Consider the following 25408-nt stretch of genomic DNA (forward strand, 5'->3'; position numbering starts at 1 on the left):
AGATGTGAAATGCATCGAGAGGCAGCAGCAAGGAAGCATTCTTACAAGGTTCTGTTGCTGAGGGGCATGACACACTTTAATGTAGAAATTCATAAAGTTCTTGGACTGCCACTAGCTGTGGCACTGGCAATGTGTTATGTCGCTTCGCAACAGCAGTTCTGCTGTTAGTGAGATCTAATGCCCTATTGCCTCTTATGTAGAAGTATATTGTCAAATATCTATGTGCCACAGCTTTGGAAAGTGTCTGCTGGGGGCACTAACGTTATGTGATGCTTGCATTGTTCAGGTTGAGGTTCAAACTAAAAGGTCTAATCTAACTTCCATTTCATATTTCTAATCAGATTTTTGTAAGTGATTGATCAAGTTTTCCATGTTGCCTGTTGCTTACAAAGAGATGTCTGCAAGCTGTGCAATACTCCTTTGTATGGAAAACAGCTAAAGACTTGTGGGGCAGATTAATTGCAATGCTATATATACACTTCATGCTGTTCCAGCAATATATTCAATTTAATCAGCCAGCTCTGCCAGCCTAACATGTGCATTGTGCTGTTGGAGCATTCATATATAGCAGTAAATCTGTCCCAGGTACGTCAAGTATAGCTTTGATCTCTAATAACGATGCTCTAGTTTCCAGTGCTTATCCTATTAACATTTATGTCTGGATTTTGCTTATGCATCACAATGGATCCCTTTACACTAGGGGACCTAGGAACCTTCCAAACTTCTCATGGCAGGGGTATTTCTGCCTGAAACCTGACTCCCTATCTAGATGAAGTCTGCATTCACACAAACTCCCTGCTTTTTAACCTTATTTTCCTGAATAAGAAACCTGGATAACCTGAAATGAGTACATAAGGAGCTGATCCTCCTTTACGCACCTGTCTTTGTTACATCAGGTATTTTTTGTGCAAACAGATCTTGGAGCTTTCATCTCATTGTTTTTGAGACCTGAGCTCTATTCAGCCCATTCTAGTGTAAGGGCTGGGTTTAACCCCTGAGGTCTCAGGGGCTGGTGAATGAAGAGAGATTGAACAATGGCATAAAAAGATTCCTCCACGTGGGGTGTAAACTGCACTAGCTTCCTTATAGTACCTTCTTCTTGCCAGTTAATATGTCTCTGCTGCTACAGTCATTTTGATGGTAGAATTAATGTGAAATAATTTGACTGTGCAGACTGGTACAATCTGTAGAGTGGGCCCACTTGCATTGTGTTGCTTTATGACAGTTCAGCCTCCTCTCCTGGTTGAGCAGGCTGGCAAGGTAGGTTATATAATTAAAGTTCTAAATACTCTAAAAGGTGTTTAACTATACTGATGCAGATAAAGCAGGAAAGCTGTATGTTTAGGCTGATGTGGTTTTAATTGTTATTGCACCTTCAGATTGTTCTTTCTACTCTGCCAAAGTGCATCAACTGTGCTGCTTGGGCAGAATGAGGAAATGTCATGGTAGGTACAGGTCACAAGCACCAGTCCTACAAAATCTGTCAGCAGTAATCTTGTGTAAATGGGAGAAAACTGGTGACAAATCTGACTGGAAGAAAGTAATTTAATAAGAACAAAAGTGGCATAGATACTTCAATAAGAACATGACTTCATTATTCAACCAAGTGTAGTCTTCCTATGCTATTTTTCATGAAGAAAGTTAACACTGCAATGAAAATCTAAAACGAAAGTCGTAAAAGCAAAATGTTCCTAAAGACTGTAGTTTCCTTTTGCCCTTGCCTTTGATCCAGTATTACTCCATGTATTTTGCAAGGAAAACCACAAATCCTCAGTATGTAAGACTATGTTCACATATTCCTTATGTAAAATACTTAAGATTTGATGGATGAAAATATTTGTGCTAACTGGCCTTGACATTCACTTTAACATTTTCTGCTTATATCCTTGCCTTTTTCCCATAGGTCTATTTTGGAAGATGGCTGATAGAGGGCAGCCCATATGTCTTACTGTTCGATATAGGAGCAGCAGCTTGGAATCTGGACAGGTGGAAAGGTGAATTTTGGGATGTCAGCAACATAGGGATCCCTTTTCATGACCAAGAAGCCAATGATGCTGTGATATTTGGATCGTTAACAGCCTGGTTTTTAAAAGAGGTAAAGTTTTTAAATCTAGATATTTTCAAACCTCAGCCTTGTTAGCAGGGCAAAAAAAGCTTTGGGATATGATTCTTGTTCTCCAGTTCGAAAACTATGATTTTAAGGAAGTTGATACCTGATGTAGATCAAATTTGTGTTAAAAACTTAAGATTCAAGTGGTCATTTAACTATGTTTTTTTCCAGGAAAATAGGGGAGTGGGGGGGTGGGACATGACAATGATGGCAGCGGTTGTCCTATATGAAATGTGCTGTGTCTTTATTGTCACTTCCCCCTCTGTTTCTTCTCAACATCCATCCCCAGATGCTCTTTACAAGTAGGATCTGAAATTCCTTTTTTCTTCTCTAGTTGAGTAGTTGGTAGTAAAGTTGTCACACTCACAAACTGTCCTTGAAGCCAGTCAAGCCATATCTCAGTGATTAGCTATTACCTTGTACAGGGAACATAGACAGAATTACAGTACTGCAACTTCACACGTCACACTTCCACAGCCCACCTGAAGAGGGGAGAGTTAATCTGTAGAATAATCTGTCATAGGTGCTCATGATTTTCTTATCCAAACAAGACTTTCAAGAGCAAAAGAGTAAGTTAAAACAAAAAAGGGTGACTGCTTGCCAGAGCTCCCCAACACTCTAGGAAGGATACTGTACTGAGGCACCAGTAAGTACATGTGATTCTTGGCCTAAGGATTAGGGCTGATGGGAATCGAGACACACGACCACTTAAAACACTGCACTGCTTTGTCATATGAAAGAGAGCAAGCACACAGAAGAAGGCATGGAAAAAAGAGGTTTCTGGGGCTGGAACAATGGGCAGGATAATGTGTTTCATGTATGTTCTTTCTAATTTCAGCTTTCCTGTCAGTTTGCTGACAAACCCAATGTAATTGCCCACTTCCATGAGTGGCAGGCAGGAGTGGGTTTAATACTGTCTCGATCTCAGAAACTTCCTGTTGCCACAATTTTTACTACCCATGCAACTCTGCTTGGGAGATACCTGTGTGCAGCCAGTATAGATTTTTACAACAATCTTGACCAGGTAAGAGATGTTTTCCTCATTCTTCCTTTTTTTTCAGCTAATTAGCTCCTGGGTCCTTTTCTGTTTACTGTGCTACACCTTATATTGTATTTTCTTATTTCTGTGTGATTGCTTATGATTGACCCACAGCTGAGTGATAGGTTGTCGGTTCCAGAGCAGAAGCAACAGTGTTTGTAAGACCATGAGGTGCCTAGGTATGAGTACCTTTGTGTCATCTGGCAGGTCTTAAAGCTCAGTGAAGTCTAGAATACTTGCGCTACCTTCAATGAACTTTGATTTACCAGGTTTGCACTGCAGAGTACTGAAATTAATTCAGCCTCCAGTCAAATCAGCGTCTTAGTCCAATCCACTGATATATGGAGTAATATTTCAGCAGTACAGGCTTGCCAACAGAGAATATTAACCTTCTTTTCAAAGGTTTCAGACATATTTTCAAAAGCAAGGGGAGAGTTATGGGCCCCATGTATCACTGCAAGTCAAGTGTCCTTGAGACTCTTCCCCTTTGTGTTCAGGAAAGGCATTTATTGCTTGAGTTGATTGCTATGGTTTGGGAGTTACTGTTAGCAGTGTGAGTAACCAGTGCATGTAAAACCTGTTCAGCTGTAGTCATCATCTGACACTTCAGGTGCAGCCTCACAGCTCTCTTTCTTAATGAAAGGAAGCAGGAAACATAGCCAGCAGCCCTTCTCTTGCTGAAATTACCCTGGAATTCCATTTATTTTTTTCTTCTTTCCCCAGCTTAGTACCTAATTATTGCAAGTCATAAGTCCTTTTACTTTCAAGCTTTTTGGTTTAGGCTTAATTTCTAACTGGCAGATGTAGGAAGTATTTTCTGGGTTCAAACAACCTACATCTGTTTCTTGGAATTTTTGTAAACTGTCTAGTGGTTTTGGTTTTCATTGTTCTCTTTCCACTCCAAGCATAACAGAAACCAGCGTTTCAAGGGCCCAGATGTCTTTAGCCCTGCTTTCAGCAGAGGTACGTTACATGATCTGGGATTTCTAGTATAGTTACAGACAAACTGAGTTCAAGACCTTTTTGCATTCCAGCACTTACTGAGGGTACAGGTAGTTAAAAGGCTAAAATAATTGCCTTGTTCACTGTCCATGCATTTCCTTGGCTAAAATCAGTGAAGAAAATTGTTGGCAATTTTCAGTTGGATGTTTGAAGCTTGACACACTGTGGAACAGTGTCATCCAAAGCTAAGGCCCAAGTAGAAGTGTGTTACTGGCCTTATTCAAAAGCAAAGAATAGATTGCCATTCCCTTGTACTTCAAGGAAAGAGTCATTCTTACTCCTAAGTCATCTTACTCCACTTTTTTTTTTTTCTTTCCCACCAAAAGCAACTACTGAATCTACTGAACACACTAACAGTAAAAGACTGCCTCTCCTCATTTACTCGTATGCGTAAAGGTTGCACATGGTAGTGTTTAGGGGGAATTCTCTCTGCCCAATATGAGATAATTGTGGTAATAATAGGTGGCTATTTCTCCTAGGCTCCCTGTATCATCAGTGGAGTTACACTGATTGTGAAGAGGGCAGTGTAAGGCAAGCATCCTCAAATTGCCATCTGAAAGATCTGTCCTCATCTATCACCCAGGAAAACTAGTCTCCTAATTTAGGTATGTTTGTTAGGTGCATTAATGAGGCAGCATGAATAACCCAGTCATGCAGTCTAGAAATCTGGACATTCCTACTCTCCCCATATTAATCTTATGTGTATATATGCAAAGTCTAGCTTTAAAGTCACATTAAATTGTTTTTCTCTGGAGAGATCTAGATTGAAAGAACTGAAACCATATGGTTTCAGGTTTCACACTTGAGAAAGTGGGGACTTTTCAGCAGTAACTTTATTTGCCCTTGCCGCCTTAGATGTAATTTGCTAGTAGGGAGGCTATAGTTGAAAAAAAAAAAAAAAAAAAGGGCTGGGGAGGGCATTTAGAATAAGAAATTAGAGTTTAAAAAACAAAAAAGGATGTTGACTGTTTTACAAACTGATGTTAAAAATACTGTGTCAAAGCCTTGCCTTCCTTTTTTAAAGGACATTCTAAAAAATTTTGGTTTGTTTGGTATTTTGGTTTATTTGGTGATCTAAGCAGTCAGGCAAAATAGTCTGCTTTTATAAAACGCAACTTTTTCTTCTCTTCGTAACTTTGGGGGCCTCACCCTTGTTTGTGTACTCAAAAGAAAAATTAATGATCTTAAATCAGAGCAGATGTACAGATTTTTTAATATATTTATAATCTAGTCATATTATTAATATAATTTTTACTGTTCATACATGACACGGCCAACTTCATGTGATCAGGTACTGTCCATCCTTCTGCAAAGCTTCACAAGTCATATTGGTACCTATCAGCTATGTCACAAATACAGAAAATTATATTCAGATTTTATTCTAATATTTGAAATGAAACATTTATTAGTTGTAAGTATAATAATGAAGTGGTGTAAATAAGGGAGGAAACTTATGGATTTCTAGACCATAATGCTTTATGCCCCCTGGGGAGAGATTGACATTTAGAAGTGCTAATAGAGGAAAGGATGCCAAGCTGTTATACTACTGTTTGATGTACTTACAGGGTACTAAAGCTCTTCCTGACAAAGTTAACTTTTAGTAAAGAGACCAGATACCTTAATGAGGCTCCTTTTGGCTCTAAAAAGTTCAACTTGGCCCAAAAGTCAGTTGAGAAACATGAAAGGTTGATGTAGAGTACAGTAATTATACATATAGCTAAGACTTCAGAGGCTATTCTCATTGCTGTCTTCTAGTAGTAAACTATTCAGGTCAAACAACCAGTTTTTCCAGTGAAGAAGATTCTCCAGGGCTTCCTAATGTTTAGTCTCTGGATGAGACAATATGTTTTTAGGGCATGTCATCACCTCCCACCCCAAAGTACAATAGCTAATTTCCCTGTTGCAGTGCTATTGCATATTTTTCGTCCTTTAAAGCGTAATAGTAATTGACTTCAAGTTCTGTCCTGATCCTGATTTTATGGTTAGAACACAATTTCCACCAGCTTTAAGCACAGCAGCTGAGATAGGTGGGAAAGATGCAACTGTAGTTATGTGCTGTGCCAGATATCACAGAAAAATGGTTGCAGTGCAAAAGGAAAGGGTATGGCCTAATTGTGCTTAGAGGCAATTGGGCATGTACAGCTCCTACAGAGAAGAGGAAACCTCATGTTCTCTTTTCTAGCCCCCAACACAGTCCACAAAAAGCTGGCTTAGAACACCTGCTAGAGAGAGCTCTACTCAGCTCTCTGAGGCCAGGTGCTTTCCTGTGATGTTGAAGGTTTTAACAACGGGATCCACAGGCAAAGCCACAACATGATTGTTTGATGACTGATAAGATATTTACCTGGCATCTTCACAGTCCTTTTTCTCCTTCATAGTGCCCTGGGGGTGTGTGACCAGTGCGTTGTTCCTCCCTATAATGTTTCCTGTTAGCCCCGACGCTAGCACGCTCTCAGGTCCTCCACTGTCCGTCAGCCCTGCCTGCTCTGCACACACATGTGCATCCATGTGTACCTGCTGGCCACACGGTGTGACACTCTTCCACTTCGGTGTCAAATCACTACTGTAGATAAGCAGGATCAGAAGATACAAAATGAGTTGAAAGATCCCTTTAAAAAATATAAAGGAATACTGAGATTTTCTTTCTTTCTCTGGATTCCAAGTTGGAAATGCCACTTTAATTCACCTTCCTAGCAAAGCTCAATAGGTGCCAATTGGCACAAGTATAGAGGGTACAAATGTATTCTCTGAAGTAAGCCAACGAGGTCAGTAGCTTTACACCAGAGAATACTTTGACCCAAATCCAAACCTATTTGGAGTGAAGGTCAGTATCAATGATCAGGCAAAGGGCTGTGCAGAGCAGGGTGGCTGATAGTTTTGCTAGCACTTCTGTGAACAATGTCACCAGCCCCTGTCAGGTGGTAAAACTGGAAGGGAAGGTTCCACGTGGTCTTCTGATAGGCCTCATAAACACTGGACCCATGAAAACTTGACCTTCAGCCTTACTAGTCTTTTGGGGAAAAGGTAAGAATGACTTAGTGAAGGGTTGCCACAGTGTGATGCATGATTCTTTACAGACTCCCTAAATCACATAGAGGCCTTAACTGTAGGCTACCAAAAGTCTTTGTTTCATGAGCTGAGGGCATGTGTCAGCCTGTAAGCTCTAAGAGGAAATTTTCTGGGGGACTGAAAAGCTAATCAACCTAGCAGATTTGAGCTGTAGGTTGCTGGAAGATAGGAGGGTGCACTATGGATGTAAGACTGTAATACTCTCTGATTCCTGACCTCCTCCTGAGCCATCTGCTCTTTGCCTCGATCAGAGACAGGATCTTGGTTCTTATACAGCATATGAGATTATACAATTACTATATTCTTACAGCCTTAACTCAGGAGAAATTTAGCTGCCTCTTGCTCCAGTGGAAACCTGGGTGTTAAACCCTTAACAGTGTGCACAGGAGCACAGTGAGTGCCAGAGGTAACACTGCTGTGTCCTCAGCAGCATGTAGCAAACAACAGATGAGCTATGTCTGAGCTAAGGAACCCTGTGGCCATAACCATGTAACAGCTGTTCAGTGTGTGTTTTAGTTCTTCAATTCACATTTAATTCACTCTGATACTGGAGGAAGGAAGGGAGGAAAAAAAAAAAGAACAAAACAGAAAGTGACTTGCATGGTAACAGGCAGTGTGTGATAGTTTTATCTACTTTTAAGCATTTGAAGAACTCCGGGTAAACGGCTGGGTCAGGGACTGCTAACCCTGGCTTACTGGGTTGAACTCTTCCAATGTCAATGCCCTAATTTCAATAACAAGCAGAGTATGTTATGAGCTTAATACCTAACGAAGTCGAAGAAGTTTTATAGAACTAAATAGTCCAACCAGCAATGCATTTTTCCCCCATTGTCCCCATGTCCACTGTAGCTTTTGCAGCAGTGACAGTCAGGTTGTATTTGTTGCCAAGATAAACTGAACCGAAGCAGCTAATCCAGAAGACAGGAAGGTCTGTGAAAAAAGTTCTGAGCTTGTGGAACCTTTTTCTCTTCAGGAAGAACTGACTTCTCAGCTGAAGATCAAGAATGTTAAACTTTTATTCCTTTCCCAATTGTTTAAGAGGACTGACTTATTTAGGTGGGGTTGTTTTCTTTTAATTTTATTCTACTTTTGTAAGTTGGGGTTTTTTTTTTGTTTCATTTCATCCCTCTAGGGTTTTAAATAGACCAACACCTTTCATAAATTGACTGAGACACGCTGATGGTCCAGGCTAGTTCATAGGTGAATAGAAAGCTGTATTTGGAACAGCCTTTTTGGCAAATGATCTAATCTGGAATTTCCTCTGAGAGGTGACAATCTGAAATGCTTTTGTGGAACTGGCATAATGAAGAAGTTTTTAGGTTTCAACCTCTGATACTTATTACTTAAAAATCACTGAGTTATAATGGAAAAATCATGGATTTATAATGGAAAAAATGCTCTAAAGAGAAGAAAAAATATTAGTTTCATTCTTTATTGCCTTTTTCCTTATATAAGGTTGCTCTGCCAATGTGTAACTCTTTTATTTAGACCTAGCAACATTTTACATTCTGTTCATACAAGCGCAGCTGAATCCAGTCTGCAAAGTGGTGGAGAATTCTATCACAAGAAGTCTAAAATGAAAAGTGCTAAAAATCCCAATGAAAATGAACAGTCAAGAGCTTTTATGTTGACAATATAGGAGCACAAGCTCTCGTTCCACTTAGTACAGTATTGTCAAGACTGTCACTGAGCTCACTGTTATGCAAAGCTGATCCGCTTTGTTAGTAGAGCAGCTAATGGAAATCTGACTTAAGCCAGGAAGTGTAAATTTTGTTCCTTTTTGGCATGGCAAAGCTATGCATCAAACCTATACCTTTTATTTGAGATACAAACTACTTACAAAAACATTGACCCTTGAGGTAGGGTTCAGATGGTGAAGGGATTCTATGTTATTTATGCAGAGGTGTTGCAGTTATTCATTATCGAACTACATACTGTAATTCTGGTTTGAATTTTTCTTGGTTTAACTTCCATTGGCTTTCATCATCTTTTTTTTTTTTTTTTTTTCCTTATGAAAGCATAGTTTAGTATCGGTATCTAGAGCATGTGTGCAGACTCTGACAAGTAATTTTTCTGTCTTTCAGAAAAGTACTTGCATAGTTAGTATAGTCTTTCCTCTTTTTTTTCCACTCCCAAATGATTCTTCTTGTTCTGTTGTAAATAGTTTGCAATTTGTCTGTCATTTTGAAGTAGGAACGTCTGATTTGGATTCATTACTTCAGTGACTGTTCTCTGTTTCCAAGAGAAATGTAACACCAGTATCCCACAGCTCCTTTGTGTTCTTTTTGCATTCCAAGATCATCTTAGTGGTGTTAAACAGAATATCATGCTGGGAGGCTCAGTGATTACCTACTGTGCCCCCTAATGTGACAAATTTTAAGACATGTTATACTCTTCAAATGGATCCATAAAAAGGACAGAAATAAGCTGAAATTTCCTCAGAATTGCATTGCAGTAAATGCAAGTTTTACTCCAAAGCATTATGCCTGCAGAACGTCTTCCTGGTTTGCTTTGAAACTAGAGCGGCCTTATAAGGGAGACATTTTTCCCTATAATCCTTGCCATCATATAAATTCTTATAATCTGCTTGGTCTCTAAGTCAGAGTAGGAGGGGATTCTCACTGGGAACAGCAGTGGAATATTCACAGGGAAATGGATATTGAAGTTGTTAGTCTTTTAAAGTCATTGAGGGAAGAAACAGCTGGACTCAATGATCTTAAGGGTCTTTTCCAAACTCAATGATTCTATAAACAGTTAATCTGACTTAAACTGTTTTTTTCCCCTGAGCGCAGCTTTGATTTGTGGCTTTGCTACTGTTCCCATTTGCTGATAACAGCAAACAAACAAAAGTTAGCATGACGCACTTCACAGAGGTTTGGCTTTGCTCTTGCTGAACGTGAGTCCTGTGGAACATAGTTCACAGGTGCCTGATCTAGAGCAGTCAAGCATTCAGACTGCAGAGCTGATTGCTGAGCAGAAACATTGGCTTGGGGGTGAAGAGCAAACTGCACTGGTGTTCTGCTTCATTGCAGCATATTGGCTCAATACAGTGCCAGGCCCCATGTTGCTTCTAATTCTGGAGCCAATGCTGTCGGAGCAAGCTCAGCTGTCTTTGCGCAGCACTGTGTGGACTAATTTTGTCTCCTGCACAGTCTCATTAATTAAGTTCCATTTAACCTGCCCTTCAACTTGTTTAAGGCTTATTTTCTGAAGTCACTCATCTGGCCTGCTCAGAAGTGCACAATGAGGGTTCTTACTCCACACTAAGTGACGTCAAAGGTCAGGATCTTCCTTTACCAATTGGTGGAGGAAATTGCTGGAGAGCGAGAGCAAATGAAATGTGAGAAGTCTGTGACCTTGGTTTATACTTACTAACAGACATGGAATTGTGTACCTTTGAAAAAGTGCGCCAGAAGTCATGCAAGCATGTGCAAAATAAAATCTTCCCCGTTTCCAGAAGATGAAAAAATTAATAACAATGAAGAAGTAAACATCAATATGTGTATGTGTTAAATGTGAAAAATGCCTTCATGCAATCAAAAAAAAAAAAAACTAGGAAGAAATAAGCCATAATGCTTTGAACAGTCCTATTATGAACCTTTCTCCCAGGGAGTGTCGATCTACAGTTAATGAACATACCCCAAATCTAGTTTTTAATAACATTTTGTAAAGATCTCTTTCTTGGTAAGAAAGGGAAAAGAGAACAAAAAGCTTTTAAAATTTGGCCTGCTGTTTTTATTTACAATTCATCAAGATTGCTGTTTGCAATTTAAACATTATTTTTAACAGTCAGATGTATTTGAAAAAAATTGCATAGTTTTGACTGTGCAGTGGTACTTCATCCATTTGTGTGTTTGCCCAGCATGCTAAAGACCTGTTCCATTTTATATCTTTGGTGCATAGAATGGTTGAACAATCATGATTTTTGGTTTTGTTATTGTTCGATATGTGTCTTCCTACCCTGTTTACAATATGTAATTAAGATTTCTGCTCTGAAGATCATATCTGTGATTTTCTTTACAGCTGTTTTGCAGTATTCGTCAGTGGTATCTATGAAACATTAGTTAATTAGTTCACCACACTTATATGAAGGGAGTTAGATATATCATGAGCATTTTTTTAGGGGAGTTTTTATCAGAGTTAGCAGTGCAAAGTACTCCAGTGGATTTCAGATGTAAATGTGAATGCTCAACACTTCAACAGATCAGATTCAAAGATATTAAGGTACTCTCCCATTAAAGGAGGAACACGCAGCTAAGAACTGCATGTGAATCGGTTTAGAGTAAGCGAAGCATTATGCTAGAGATCTGTGGAACTCTGAGTCAAATTATTGCACCTTTATTTTCTTCTTCCTCTACCCTCCTGCCCTTTGCTTTTTCTACCGTTCAACGTCTGTGACAAACAAGTTGTATGTTCTAGAGAAAAGATCTTTGACATGGTTGCATTTATGCACCAAGGTTCACATGGGGAATGCATAAAATATGACATATGATGATATAACTGAAAAATGGTATCACAATGATTGGCATATTATGTGGTAAAAAATATTTCCTAGCTTTTCTAAACATCTCTTTGGCAAGCTTTAAAACTCTTGACATACAGGATCATCAGTACCAAAAGAAAGCATCGAGTTTCTCTAGAACTTTTCAGCTGAGATTTTTCAAGACTCATTTTTTGGTCGCGTTAGGGTAGCATTTTCAATGAATATAGTGGGAGCCACTTTCCCACCAACAGTGTAGCACCACTGTAAAATTAGAGTGCTCAGTGGATAGAAGTACTTTAGTTTCTTAGCAAAATGGTTGTAAGATATATATACATACACACACACTTATGTAGGTAAAAAAAATATTTGATTAAATCTTGTTCCCTGAAATGGTTTACATTTGCTGAAATTTCTTAAAATATGTTTTATACTAACATTAAACATGGGCTTGGCATGAAAAGTCAGTCTAAATAGCTTTACTTCTGACTAAGTTCTAAAGTACTAAAGGCAACTAGCTGTGGCAAAGGTCAGATAGTCCTAACTATAGAAAGTGCTGTCTGCAAAACTTATAATAATGGTTAAATCTGTTATGGTCAATGGGGTTACAGGCTCAAATGCAATCAAAATCAGACTGTGCATCTAGCATTAGGCAGTGATAATGACAGAGCTCGTTGAGAGTCACTGTCATTCTCCATGTAACTCACACGGTCTATTTGGTGCCTATGCTGTTGACCTTAGGAGGTCAGCATTTCTGTTCCCAGAGGTGAAACATCATGTAAAGCTGAGAGGATGGTAATTTAAATGTAATCACTGACATCCCATAGACATTATTCTTTCTTAGACTACACTTTAGTGATTTTTTCAGTGGACTTCATTAGTGGATGTTCGAACTTTTAAGCATGGGCTCAATAGGTGTAGTGCATTTTCTTCCCATCAGGATAGCACAAGCTCAGTTAAAAAAAAAAAGGGTAGCTGCAAGGATTAAGAGTGATTTAGAAGTATGTTGGTATTTGAGGTAGTCTTACCTAGCAGCTCAACTTACACCTTCTTCTAGAAATTAATGGAGTTCAAATTGAAGTAAAAGGAACAGCAAAAAAATGGTGGAGCTAGAGGAAGAATATCACTAAATATCAGAAAATTTCTCATTTTCTATTTTTCTTTGTTCCGTCAGGATTTGTGACTGAGTCCTTACATCCCACCTCCCCACCACAACTTCATTTCTCTCTTACCTACCCATGATTCCCACCATTCTACCCAGTCCCCAGGTTCTTTCCTATCCCCATTCATTTTTCCTTTTTTCCCCTATACCTTCAGTTACCAGCAACTTCCCTGCTCTCTAGTTTTCCAACAAGCCCAGGCAAGACGCAGCATGACGTATTGCCAGCCAGCAGGTCAAATAGCATAGATCCTTACCTTTCATGGGATCATTAATCTAGATCTCCTTCCACTGCAGAACTGCCATTTTTTCACAAACATGCAGGAACTGAGATATCTCTTGCCCCTTCAAACTCTTTGAGGCTGATAAAATGGTTCAAAAACTAGAAAGACAAAACAGCAGCATAATCACATGATTCTTATTCCCTGGGGAAATCAAGCTTAATGCAACAGACCTTCTTTGTGGTGGTAAGTCTGATAAGCATATCACACAGGTGTGTTTGTTTGTTTTATTATTTAACAGTTTGACATTGACAAGGAAGCAGGAGAGAGACAGATTTACCATCGGTACTGTATGGAACGGGCCTCTGTACATTGTGCCCATGTGTTCACCACAGTCTCACAGATAACAGCTGTGGAAGCAGAACATATGCTTAAAAGAAATCCTGGTAAGACCTGATTTATTTTCTTATATTTTCTCTGAGTTCCTACATCTCCTTAGACTGAATGAGAATAACAGAGAAAGGTATACAAACATGAAGAGCAAGGGTACATACATAGGTATGTCTGGCTACACTACAGACAATAACAAATTTTCCAAAGTGCAGATAGTATCACTTGAAACTAGTAGTATATGTATTCCAGGAGAAATCAAGTTTGGCACCATTTCTTAACTGTTTTCAGTACCATTTCAGGAGAGCCTTAGTTTAACTCCACGGATGTTAGGCTTTCTTTGCCAGGACATCTCAGCTTCAGGAGTTTTGTCAGTAGCAGGGTTTCCAGTGATGGTGTTATAGTCTGGTCAACTGATGAAAGCAGAAGCTGGAACCTTTGTAATACACTTCATCAGCTTTTATGGTGTAAGATTTGTTGCTTTGCTAGAGGTGAGTGATAGATTCGTTTAGAAATGTAGCAAGAAGTTTCATATGCAAAACAGAATGTTAGATGAGTTTTACTTTCCAGTGCTAATGCTTTCTTAATATTTAATCTCTTAAAAAGAAATGAGAAGGCAAAAAACAAGCTGTAAATCAATACGGTTTGTTTCACTATATCTCTCACAATTAGGAGTAGCAGTGTGGTTGTGGTCATCGTGATCTTAGGACCTAACCATGATAAGTTGCATAGACAGATATATTTTCTATTAGACCAACCAGTGCCATTTGAAAAAATAGTCAAGATATGTGCCCAACAGTTTGTCTGATTTTTCCCTTTGCATTAGTCTCATAAAATATGGAACTTAGCAACAAATCTTGTTGTTCCATGCATGGCATTTGAATAAGGTCATGATCCCCGTGTGATACGTTATTGAAGTTCTTTTTAAATCAGCACAGTGCTTTATAAGGACAAGCGAAAATACTCCATCTGCAGGTAAGCATCATGGGGGCAAAAATGCACAAAAGTTTTGAGACTGTTTAGCAGGTATGTACACATCTTAGTTGGTTATTTTAGGTATAATAATGCTCAAATGACTTTGGGGTTTTTTTGTTTGCTTATTCTTTGTAGTTTTTTTTTAAGGTAAATCACAATGCTAATAATACTTTGGGGCAGTTATCCTTGTTAAACTTCAGTACTTCAACTCAAATCATGGTTCATGCATCAGGATAAGAGAGTTCCCCATTGGATCCTTTGACTCATTCCTGACTAACTGTTAATAGGATGATGAACTTAGATTTTTTTCCTTTTTATGTTAAACATGACAGCTATCTCTTAGAAGTAGTTTAAGTGTTCACTCATCTAATCTGGGATATCTCTGAAAGGCCTTGTTTTTTACAAAGTGCAGAGCACTTGACCTCTGAAAACCAGAGTTTTGAAGCTGTTTTATATTGGCATGAAGTTTCTGCCCACAACAGCTACTCTTGAAAATCTTAGTTTATGTTTTGGCATTTTAGGAAACTGAAATGGGTCTGGATCCAGTTTAATTTGGGAGAGAAAAGCTGTGGACTGCTCACAGATAGAATTTCAGTTGAAGCTGAAGGGAATTCCATGCAGAGATTCACAGGCTTGAGCTTTTTTTTATTATTCTTGCAACTTTAAAGAAACCAAGTAAATATATTTAATGTTTGGATTTAAAAGTTTGTGATACATATCATGCTTCATGTTGACAGAGCTAGGAAAAAAATCCATAGAAACTGATACCCCAAATCCTAGGAGACACTTAGGAGTGAAAATATGTTCTGATGGGAATAAGTAATAGTTTCTTTGAATCTTAGCCCACAAATAAACTGTGTAGGAGTCTATTCTCATACTATCTATTCTTTCTGAAGTTGTGAAACCAACTTAGACATTGGCTGTTCAGAAAGGTCAGCGATCCTTCAGTAGATCATTAAGCTTGAATTCTGCAAAGGAATGTGAATATTGAAAGAATGTGTACACTTCTTGACCTGCTTTGAAAATAAACTTTTAAAAGGGGGATGTTGAATTGGCACAATTAACTTTAATTTACATTTGAATTTATTCAGATGTAAACTGAAGTAATATATATATATATACACAGAAGTAAACTTTGTAACAGAGTTGTTAACTAGTAACTGAGGAAATGTAGTAAGTAGTGCAGTCTCTGTTTTCTCATTATTAAACTTGGATTATACTTGGATTATAATTCAAATTATAAATCTCATCATTTGGAAAAGACTCTTTAAAATTCATTCGACATGACTGCATAGAAAGATTTTGCACCAGGACAAAGACCAGTTTACCAGTCTAAACTTGGCAGAATGACTGCTTGCATTATACTGATTTCACTTGCTGCTGTTATTTGATCAATAATTTATCAAACCATATTTATCAAAAGCTTAAGTATCTAATGCTGAACCTGTTTTCTTTGACATATCATGCAATATTCTGTCAGTGATCATAAATTATATTCCTGTGATGTGAAAACTGATATTATGGGATTTCTAATATTTTCATTCATATATGAAACGTATTTCTCAGTAGTAGTAGAGAAGACTTTGAATCAAAATTTGAAGAGACTGAAGTATTGTTTAAGACCTAGATCTAGACTTTGTATCTGTATATATTTGATCAAGATGATAGAAGCAAACTGGAAAAGTATGAGTCAACCCTGAATCTTAGTGATTTATCAACAGAAAACATCATACTGTGCTATCATTACACAAATTAATGCAAATTTCTTTCCTATAAATATGGAAGTCAAAGCATTCTGATTTGACCTACTTTGGTCAGTTTTAAAACACAAATGCCATTCGTTCATTAAACAACAAAAAAATCAAACCCCTTAAAATAGGAGCAAAGCTCTCTTCCTTTACTTCTTCCCTGGGGCAAGGGCACATTGCATCGCTCATATTCAAAATATTATTGTATGTTGAGCAGAAATAGTAAACTGGATGCTTTGGACCACCACATCTGTTCGGTATCTCAAAGGCTTAAATAAGAGATGAATCGAGCCCCAATCCTGATGAAAGGGTAAAAGACGCTGCTGTTGAATCAAAGAATATGGGAGTAGGTTATATACAGGCTGATGATGATGATGAGTGTCCAAAACTCCCTGATAAATACATCTGAAAGAGTGGATGGAAACTGGCCAGAAATACCCAGTCAGGGCTTCTTACTTTATTAGGAAGAACTTTAAATGGTTGCAGTCTCAAAGCTATGTCCTGCATGAGCCGATTCTTCCATGCTGAACAAGAAGCAGGTCAGAGGAAGGAGAAGGTATGTTTTTGGTAAAGACAAAGAGAAATGGAGGATGTTTCTGCTCTGGTGATCCCCCACTCACATGAGGTCACATAGGTCTTTGTGCAGAGCTGGTCCTAGGGCTATGTAGCAGAAGACAGGAATTCAGTTCTCCTTTCTTGCCATTGAGAACCAAATCTGAAGTACCTCTCAAGTAAAGATTTCTGATTTTCTGGTAAAGGCTGGTCTTTAGTTTCAAGTGTGTACTTCAAGACAGGTCAATTGAAATTTTTGGTATTTCATGGTTACTAATAAATGTATTCTTTTTATCTACTGCTGTTTAACCTCGAAAATCTAAAAGCACTTTACAAGATAAATATTAATCGGGGATCTCTTACCTGGCAGGGGAATACATACACTGCTAAAGCAGACTGTAAATTTCAAGGAGGTCATTAGAAATGGCTGTGGCATTTGCATGAAAAATGTCAGGCACATGTACAGGACAGCATATGGAGAACCGATTGTACTACTTTTAAGATCATCCTGATATGTAATTGTCCTGGTTTCAGCTGGGATAATTTTATTCTTAGTAGCTGCTGTAGTGCTGCGTTTTGGATTTGGTGTGAGAATATTGTTGATAGGACATGGATGTTTTTGGCTGTTGGGTGATATTTATACTAAGTCAAGGAATTTTTGTTTTCTCAGGCCCTGCCAGCAAGAGGGCTGGAGGGGCACGGGAAATTGGAAGGGGACACAGCCAGGACAGGTGACCCAAGCTGGCCAAAGGGATATTCCATACCATAGGACATCATGCTGGGTATATAAGCTGGGGGAAGAAGAAGGAAGGGGGAGACATCCAACATTATGGCATTTGTCTTCCCGAGTAACCTCTACCCATGATGGAGCCTGGCTTTCCTGGGGATGGCCGAACACCTGCCTGCCGGTGGGAAGTAGTGAATTAATCCCTTGTTTTGCTTTGCTTGCACGCACGGCTTTTGCTTTATCTATTAAATTGTTCTTATCTCAACCCTTGAGTTTTACATTCCTTTCTGATTCTTCTTCCCGTCCCTCTGTGTGAGAAGGGAGTGAGAAAGTGGCTGTGTGGGGCTTGGTTGCCAGCCAGGGTTAAACCACGACAGTAGTCGGCCAAAGGAACCATAGATGTTTTAAAGACATCTCTGTATCTCCAGAAATAAGAGACAGTTTTTTTATCAAGTCTGATGCTTAATGCTAGACATGCAAACCTTTGCTTTTGGGAGAAGGGACAAGAAACCCTGAATGTCAGGCATCCTTGACTGAAAAACCACAGTAGAACTAACATTCAAGTCCTGTATCGCTGGCAAGGAAGAGACTGTACTCCCATCAGTAACCCTGATGTGTGTGGGGAGTTAACCATGGGCACTGAGATCAAAGGAGATACTGTTTTGTTTGTGTGAACCATGTGTGGCAGGGAATTAGATCTTACTGAAGGTCCTTTGGATGATGCATAGAACTTTTAAACACAGTTAACGATTACTAGACACCTAATGACACTTGCCAAGAGAATAAGCATAAATTGGCACCAGTGTATCCTCTAATAATTAGCGCTCCTTGCTGCTTTGAAGTTTCTTTGTATTTAAAGAATCTCTGGTGTCACAAATTAGTATGGGTCTGTTTAAGTCAGTTGTGTTACTATGAAATACATCTGTTGGGGAACTGGCCTCCGCTTTTGTTTCCATACATGACTTCCACAAGCCAACTCAAAACAGGTTTCTTTCCTTTTACTTCAACTCAGTTTAGGGCAAGCCTTTACATAGGTGCTGTGCTCTACCAGAAAGGTGAAGAGAGACTGAATTTCAGTGTTGGCTGGAACATACTATGTCTATCTTCTGTGTATATCCTGCGACTCTACCTTAGAAGATACTGGAAATGAACAAATTTTAATTGTAAAATGCTTTGGAATCTTTGAGGAGAGTAGCCATAAAAGTGTAAAGCATACTATTCTGTGGTTATTTTTAGCGGAAATCCAACAAACTACTGAAAGGTCTTTTAAAAACTGTTTCTTATATTCTCCCTTTTCTGGTAAATCCTCAGAAGTTTTAACAGAACAGACTTCTCTTGTGCCATGCTGTAAACAAGTGCATAGTACAGCACAGTTTCTGCTTTCAAGAGTTTTCAATCTGTAGTGACAAAGCAGGCAACAGTGGTATCAAGAATAAAAGAGGTAAGGGACATACTGAGGGGAAAAAAAAAAAAAAGTATGGCTAAATGGAGACATTACTTAAGTCTTGATGGGACGGAAGGGCATGTGGAGACCTCACTGTCCAGTAGGGTCTATGCTTGAGTACAGGTCAAAATGGTACCAAGCCACTTCAACACTATAGAGGGTGGAGTGCCACATACAATGGCTTTGTGGAGCAAGCTGGGGAAGACCATTGTGTTAAGACAGTGCTGTTCCCTATCGTGAGTGATGAGTACATAAACTCTTCATATACTGACAACTGAAAGACACATTGGTTCTTGCCTTAAAGATTTCTCTGACTCTGAAGATATCTACCTCTGCCTTTTCTCTGCTTTTCCAGATGTTGTCACCCCAAATGGCTTGAACATTAAGAAATTTTCAGCAATGCATGAGTTTCAGAATTTGCATTCCATGTACAAGGCTAGGATCCAAGAGTTCATTCGAGGTCATTTCTATGGGTATGCTTTTACTTTTCAAAAATTAGCAATGGTTGTCCAATGCTATTTAAAGCAAGAACCAAAGCAGGAAGACTAACAAGTACTTCACAGAGAAGGTGAAATGTTACCAATGTATTCAAATATCTGTCTGGGATGTTTTAGTCAGAAGCTAAAGGAATTTTAGACACCAGTTCTAACTCTGCTTAACAGATTGTGGGACCAGGCAGAAGATCTTGATTCTTTTTCATTTTTTACCCAAGATGCAGTTTATCAGATTAAGATAGTTAACTAAATTTAAAGAAAGCAAAAAAGCCTCCCTTCCATTATTTTCTTGGAATAATAAGTTCCTCCAGAATAGAAATCTGTTGCGTGTTTTGTTTGATTATATTTTAAGAAATACTTCGTGCTTGTTTCTGTTTGCTTGGTTTCAGCCACCTTGACTTCAGTCTTGAGAAGACCTTATTTTTCTTCATTGCTGGGAGATACGAATTTTCCAACAAAGGAGCTGATATGTTTCTAGAAGCCTTATCAAGATTAAACTTTTTGCTGAGGGTAAGAAAGCTTCTTCAAATGTAGATAACATAGAGCTTATGCTCAAATGGAAGTCACCTGCAAGGATTTCTATGTCATACTCTGGTTTATAGGAAAATAATTAGAGGATATTCAGAGTTCTCATAAAGCGCTCTCGCTGAATCATTTGAGTATACAATGATCTCAGGCTGCTTAAAAATAATTGATTACATAGTCAAAGAAGTTAATCCATGGTTACTTCCTTGTTTTTTAGAGAAAAACACTGAAAATATGATTCAAGAATTTACCCTGAAAGTTTACATATTAGAAGGCAAATAGAAATAATCCTTTAATGATGCAATTAAAAAATACCTTTTTAAGGAAACTGCTTAATTCATTAGGACCTGACCATGATCTTTTACATCTTTGAGTACTATTATCACATTGGATGGGAATCTTGCATCAAGATTCACAGTGTGGCAGTGGCCTGAAGAATAAGCATGGGGAAGTCACTCCTGCTTCTGTTGCCTCAGGTGAAAAAATGAGTGCAATGTTTCTATATGCCTTTGTGGAATACTTTAATGAAGATAAGACCTGGGCCTTGTCATAAGCAAAGAGCAAAGCACTTGCCACCTACAAATGAGATTGTTGAAAATGTCTCCAGATGTATCCCAAAGACTGATACATTTAAAATAAAAATCATGCTAATAACTTTCAGTCATCTAGCAAGAATCAATTATCTGTTGTCCCAGACTCTCTCTTTTGTACTCTATCATTTCAATGATATGGAAAACCTGGATTAAAATCTTGATGCTGTATTGCTAGCTGGGCTAAAAAATATTGATTTTCAAGGCCCTACGTGCACTTGTTCTACTGCCACCTTCTATTAATACAGCGTTAGAGCCTGTGGACTTTCTGGAAATAATTAATCCATTCACTGACACAACAGGTTGCCTCACATAACTTAAGTTTTTCTTCTACAACTTTGCCAGACAACTGACTTTTGTTGTTTGGCAATGCTGTGCAACATCAGCTACCTGGTAGTGGTATTTAACATGGCTGTTAACTATGAATGCTGATAATGCGGAAGGTCTTATGTGGTAAGAGGGAAAGAATTGCTTAAGCAACAATTGCAGCAATCTCTGATTTTATCTGATGGTTTATATGACATCAATGACAAGCTAGGCTGATGTCAAAAGAAACAGGCTAGTTTTCCAGAGTTCTCTAGAACCAGATACTGGCACTTGCTTCTTCCATAAGCTGAGCCTGGCTTTATTGAGTTATTGTTCTAATATGCATGCCAGCACCCGAATAGCTTTTCAAAGAACACTTGCTCGGTAAATATTTCAAGAGGTAATTCCATGGGGAACAGCAAAATGCCTGCATTATTTGTGAATTTGCGAATGATGGTGCTTCTTAAACAAGTCCCAGTGGTGTGCCTGAACATAAAAAATGCATAGCATTGGATGGAATCATTTTATTTTATCGAGTTCTTTTCCTTTTCTACTTAAAAACCTTACTAATGTCTTGGAAATAAAATGTGAATGTTGGGACAGATTGTTAATACATGTTGAGATCATAGCATGATAGACCTTGTACCTGCCTTGAAGAGAGAAAAGGGAAGAACCTTACAGTGATAGATATGTCCCATAGATTATTTTATACATTTCCCTGTACCTCAGTCTGAGATCATGGATACTAATAGCATGTTTGTGTGTCTAAAGTTTAGAATGGAGGCAATTCAAGGTAAATTAATTTTTACAGCCCTGAAGAGAGTTCACTCTTGGCTTTTCTTTAAATAGCTGTTGACAGGAATACAACCTCATTCTGCTCCATGTGAGGAATCCCTCATGGACCTGGCATTCAGAACTTGTTAGTGCACAGGAGAAACCAGCAAGTGAAACCATCTATAAGTAAAGGGTCAGATTTTACAGCTTATCCTTTTTGCCTTTGCAGTAGTTGGATATGAGAGATGAGCAAGAAGTTACCTGTAGGTTTTAGTGTGTCTGGCAGATTCTTTGCTGGGTTTCAGTTAGATAGCAGTTGCTATCATGCCCCTTTCGGCCCATAGATTTGGGGCACTGTTGCTACGGAAAGTAGCTCAGCTTGCAGCTGTAGGGAATCCCTCACCCCATGCTGGGCATACCTCGGCTAGTAAACTAATTGCTTACTCTGTTGAGCCAACATAGTTTGTGTCAGGTGAGAAAATGTGTAGGATTTTTATTTTTTGCAGTTTACGTTCACATCCTAAGCCATGGCCTCTAAACAGTGAGAAGTCAGGAAGATCTCTACAGCCCAAACTGGCATTGGGTGACATCTGTTTACCTGTATCTATCCTTAGCTATATGTCTGACTTGGCAAAAACTACATAGCTAAAAGGAGAGGTAGAAGATCAGAGCCTTCCTGGACAATTCATCAAAGTGCATTGGCTTTTCCTGTGGCTAATTCTTGAAGTTGGCTGTGATACCTTGTAGTGGGATTTTTTTTTTCACCTTTCTGCATCTTGTGTCCATGTAGGTTCATAAGACTGATGTTACAGTTGTTGTGTTCTTCATCATGCCAGCAAAGACAAACAATTTCAATGTGGAAACCCTGAAAGGACAAGCGGTGCGGAAGCAGCTCTGGTAATTGCCATTCTCACTGAGGGTCTTGTACAGTGGATTGAGGAGACATGCAAAAGTTTCTGACGAAGAATAATGCTCTTGCTTTTTGCTCTGCTAAAATTGAGGATTGTGGGTAACTAGAATGTATTTGTAGGGATGAAAGAGATGGGAATGATAAATAAGGGCAAATATTTATCTTTTTTATCCTAGGTTATTTTTAGTAAACTTGCCTTGCCATTCTTTGTAACAAGTTAGCAAATAGTACTTGTTTTGCAGAGAGAAAGATTCTAGAAAATCCAGTGTTCTGGATGTCTTCTGCCTGTTTCTGGTACTCCCTTGGACATACCATTGAGCTCACACAAAATAAGGACTGCCTACTAATTTATCAGCATGAGCTTCCCTGCCACCGGTGGGAAACAGAAATTAATTACACATCCTTTTTATTTAGAAATATGGAAATTTTACTGTCTAATCCAGCAGAATAACAGTTAATAACAATTGTCTGTAATTTTCTATATAGCCTACAATAAGTGATGGCCATGTCCAAGCAGTGAAACTTAGAGCTGTAAAGAGAAAATTGTCACAGCCCTTCTCAATTTAACAGTTTTCATTTTACAACTTCCCAAACAGAAAAGCAAAGCAGGGGCAGACTTAACCGTTACCTCACTTTAACTGCTATGTGATTCTACATGGGAAAAGACACACGTTGTGAGGTATTTCTGAACTGAGAGAAATTGCAAAATTGAAGGTTCAAATTCATAAACAGAACCAGTGGCGGGTTATCAATGATGAATTTTGTTTAAAAACAGTGAAAAATTCCATTTCATTTAATGTATTTACACATTAATTTTCTAAGCAGGGAAATGGAAAAGTGCACCTTATCATGTGGCTCGGGTGGTTAAATTCTGCTGCAGAAGTAAGGAAGCTGGCCTTTAAGCTAAGGGACTAAAACCCACAAGACCTAGTTTCTGCTTTTATGCCTGTGTCTCACTGTGCTTAACCTTTCTGCTGCCAGTTCTATATTTATAAAATGATAGAAATCTAAACGACTTAGAGATCTGTAGATGAAAGGCACTGTGTAAGACAAGGATACTATTTTTCTTGTTATCTCATTAACTGCCTCCAGCAGATGATCTCTGGCTCAGTTTCTGGATATCAGTAATCAAGTTGAAGTCTTTGATTAACGGATACTAAACCTGCACAAAACCAGTGACAGAAATAGTTTAACAAGGATCATTGAAATCATTTAGCTTTGACGTATCTGGAAAAGAAGACAGATGTGAGAAATATATCTACTCTCTAGATTATCTCTGGAGTCATCACACAACATTTCTTGGGACTTACAGGAAACATTCTACCTGGTTACCACTCTGGAAACAGGTACCACAAATGTTGAGGCTGGAATTAATTGTCCAACTCTGGCTTCCTAAAAATAATGCATCTCAGCTGCCTTCACTGCCAGTGGAGAGTGATGGTTCACTCCAAATGATGCTTCATCCTATAGCACTTCAGCAAGTGTCTAAGATGAGAGAAGGGAATCATCCTCTGAAATGGACTGTCACCCTCTGCAGATGTGTGGAGGATCTGTGCAACTGGCTTAAACGGTAGATGGCTAAAGCAGGGTAACATAGCCAGAGTTTTTAATGAGAAAGTAAAACCATGAGTGCAGTGAGAAACAGCCATGCTTGTAACAAGTGCTTTTGGCTTCTGCTTTGTCTTTGATATAACGTATGTAATGTTTGAATATAATACAACAGTTATATATTAAATAAATGATATATGGATATTAGGAAAGTTTAAATTAAATGAAATTGCAAAGTTGTTTTTTTTTCCTGTTGCATCTCTACTACATGGTTATTTGTCTGGTACTCAATAATACGGGCATAATAGTAACAGTAAAGGTAAACCTAAAGATGTGAAATCATGCAAAAACTGCTACTTACAGCTATTCTTCTCACTGTGTTCTGTGAAAAGCAAAATACCCTCTGCATCATTATATGTAGCATTATCATGGTCATAATCTGGAGCTTCTGGATAAAACCACCTGGTATCAGTATTACATAATTTAAAGATGCCACAGAAACTGAATACAAGAAGAGGTTGGCACTTACAAGATAATAGATGATGGTTGATCTGGGATATAAAATCCCTTCTTTCTTCTGCTTTTGAAAGAGTCTATCCTATCTGGGTTAAATTTTGGATATTGTGCATGGAACAAATCTGTGAAAATACAGTCATGAAGGGACTAGCTTGCTGGGTTTTGGATCCATTTGGTTTGATGTTTAGGAGAGAAGAACTAAAATTAGGTATGAGGATTCTCAGCTTGGTAAATTTTAGGATTTCATTTAACAAGTTTTGTCTTAGCTCAAAGTATAATTCTTAGAAATCCTAAAGGCAGAAAAATTTCCACAAAGTGGGCATTCACTTGCTATTGGCAGCAGCACTTCCAACTGTACTTTCAAGTTAGTTCAGCTAGGGGCAGGATAATTTAAATGACACTTGGAATTTAGAGCAGTTGTTCACTGGAGTTTTTTGTTGCTAAAATATAACATTTGTCTGGCACAGGCTTTATTATTAGCTTAAAACATTGTCTGAGCTTTCCAGGAATTGTTTTTTGGTTTGCAAACTAGTTTATAGTAAACTACCTTTAATCTAACACTTGTTTTCAAAAATCTTTGAGTTAGGAAATAGGGCAGGAAGTGAATGGAGAAGCTTGCTTTAAAATCGCCATTTGTTTAACTCATTGATCTTACATCTTTCTACCAGGTCAAGTTAAATTGGAGACCTATCTGTCTTCATTAGTGTCCAGTGTTAATGATCATGTTTCTCTGTGTAGAGTCATATATATGCTCTCTTTTTCCATAGCTGAGATGAAAGTGTGGTCTACTTATCAGAGCAAAATATTAGAAGTAATCGCTAGTGAGGTC

The 25408-nt window shown here is 38.4% G+C and overlaps 1 protein-coding gene across 3 annotated transcripts in view; it reads left to right on the forward strand.

The window, feature by feature from the left end:
* Positions 1-25408, forward strand: part of GYS2 (glycogen synthase 2) — a 47451-nt gene that overhangs the window by 11042 nt on the left and 11001 nt on the right. For all 3 annotated transcript variants that reach the window (XM_027790457.2, XM_005240111.3, XM_027790458.2), the window contains exons 3-8: positions 1904-2095; positions 2949-3134; positions 13382-13526; positions 19272-19389; positions 19800-19920; positions 22396-22502. In XM_027790457.2, coding sequence (XP_027646258.2) covers positions 1904-2095; positions 2949-3134; positions 13382-13526; positions 19272-19389; positions 19800-19920; positions 22396-22502 — 869 coding nt within the window. The remainder of the gene's footprint in view (positions 1-1903; positions 2096-2948; positions 3135-13381; positions 13527-19271; positions 19390-19799; positions 19921-22395; positions 22503-25408) is intronic.

The sequence above is a fragment of the Falco peregrinus genome, chromosome 6 (genome assembly GCF_023634155.1).
Source record: "Falco peregrinus isolate bFalPer1 chromosome 6, bFalPer1.pri, whole genome shotgun sequence".
Lineage (NCBI taxonomy): Eukaryota > Metazoa > Chordata > Aves > Falconiformes > Falconidae > Falco > Falco peregrinus.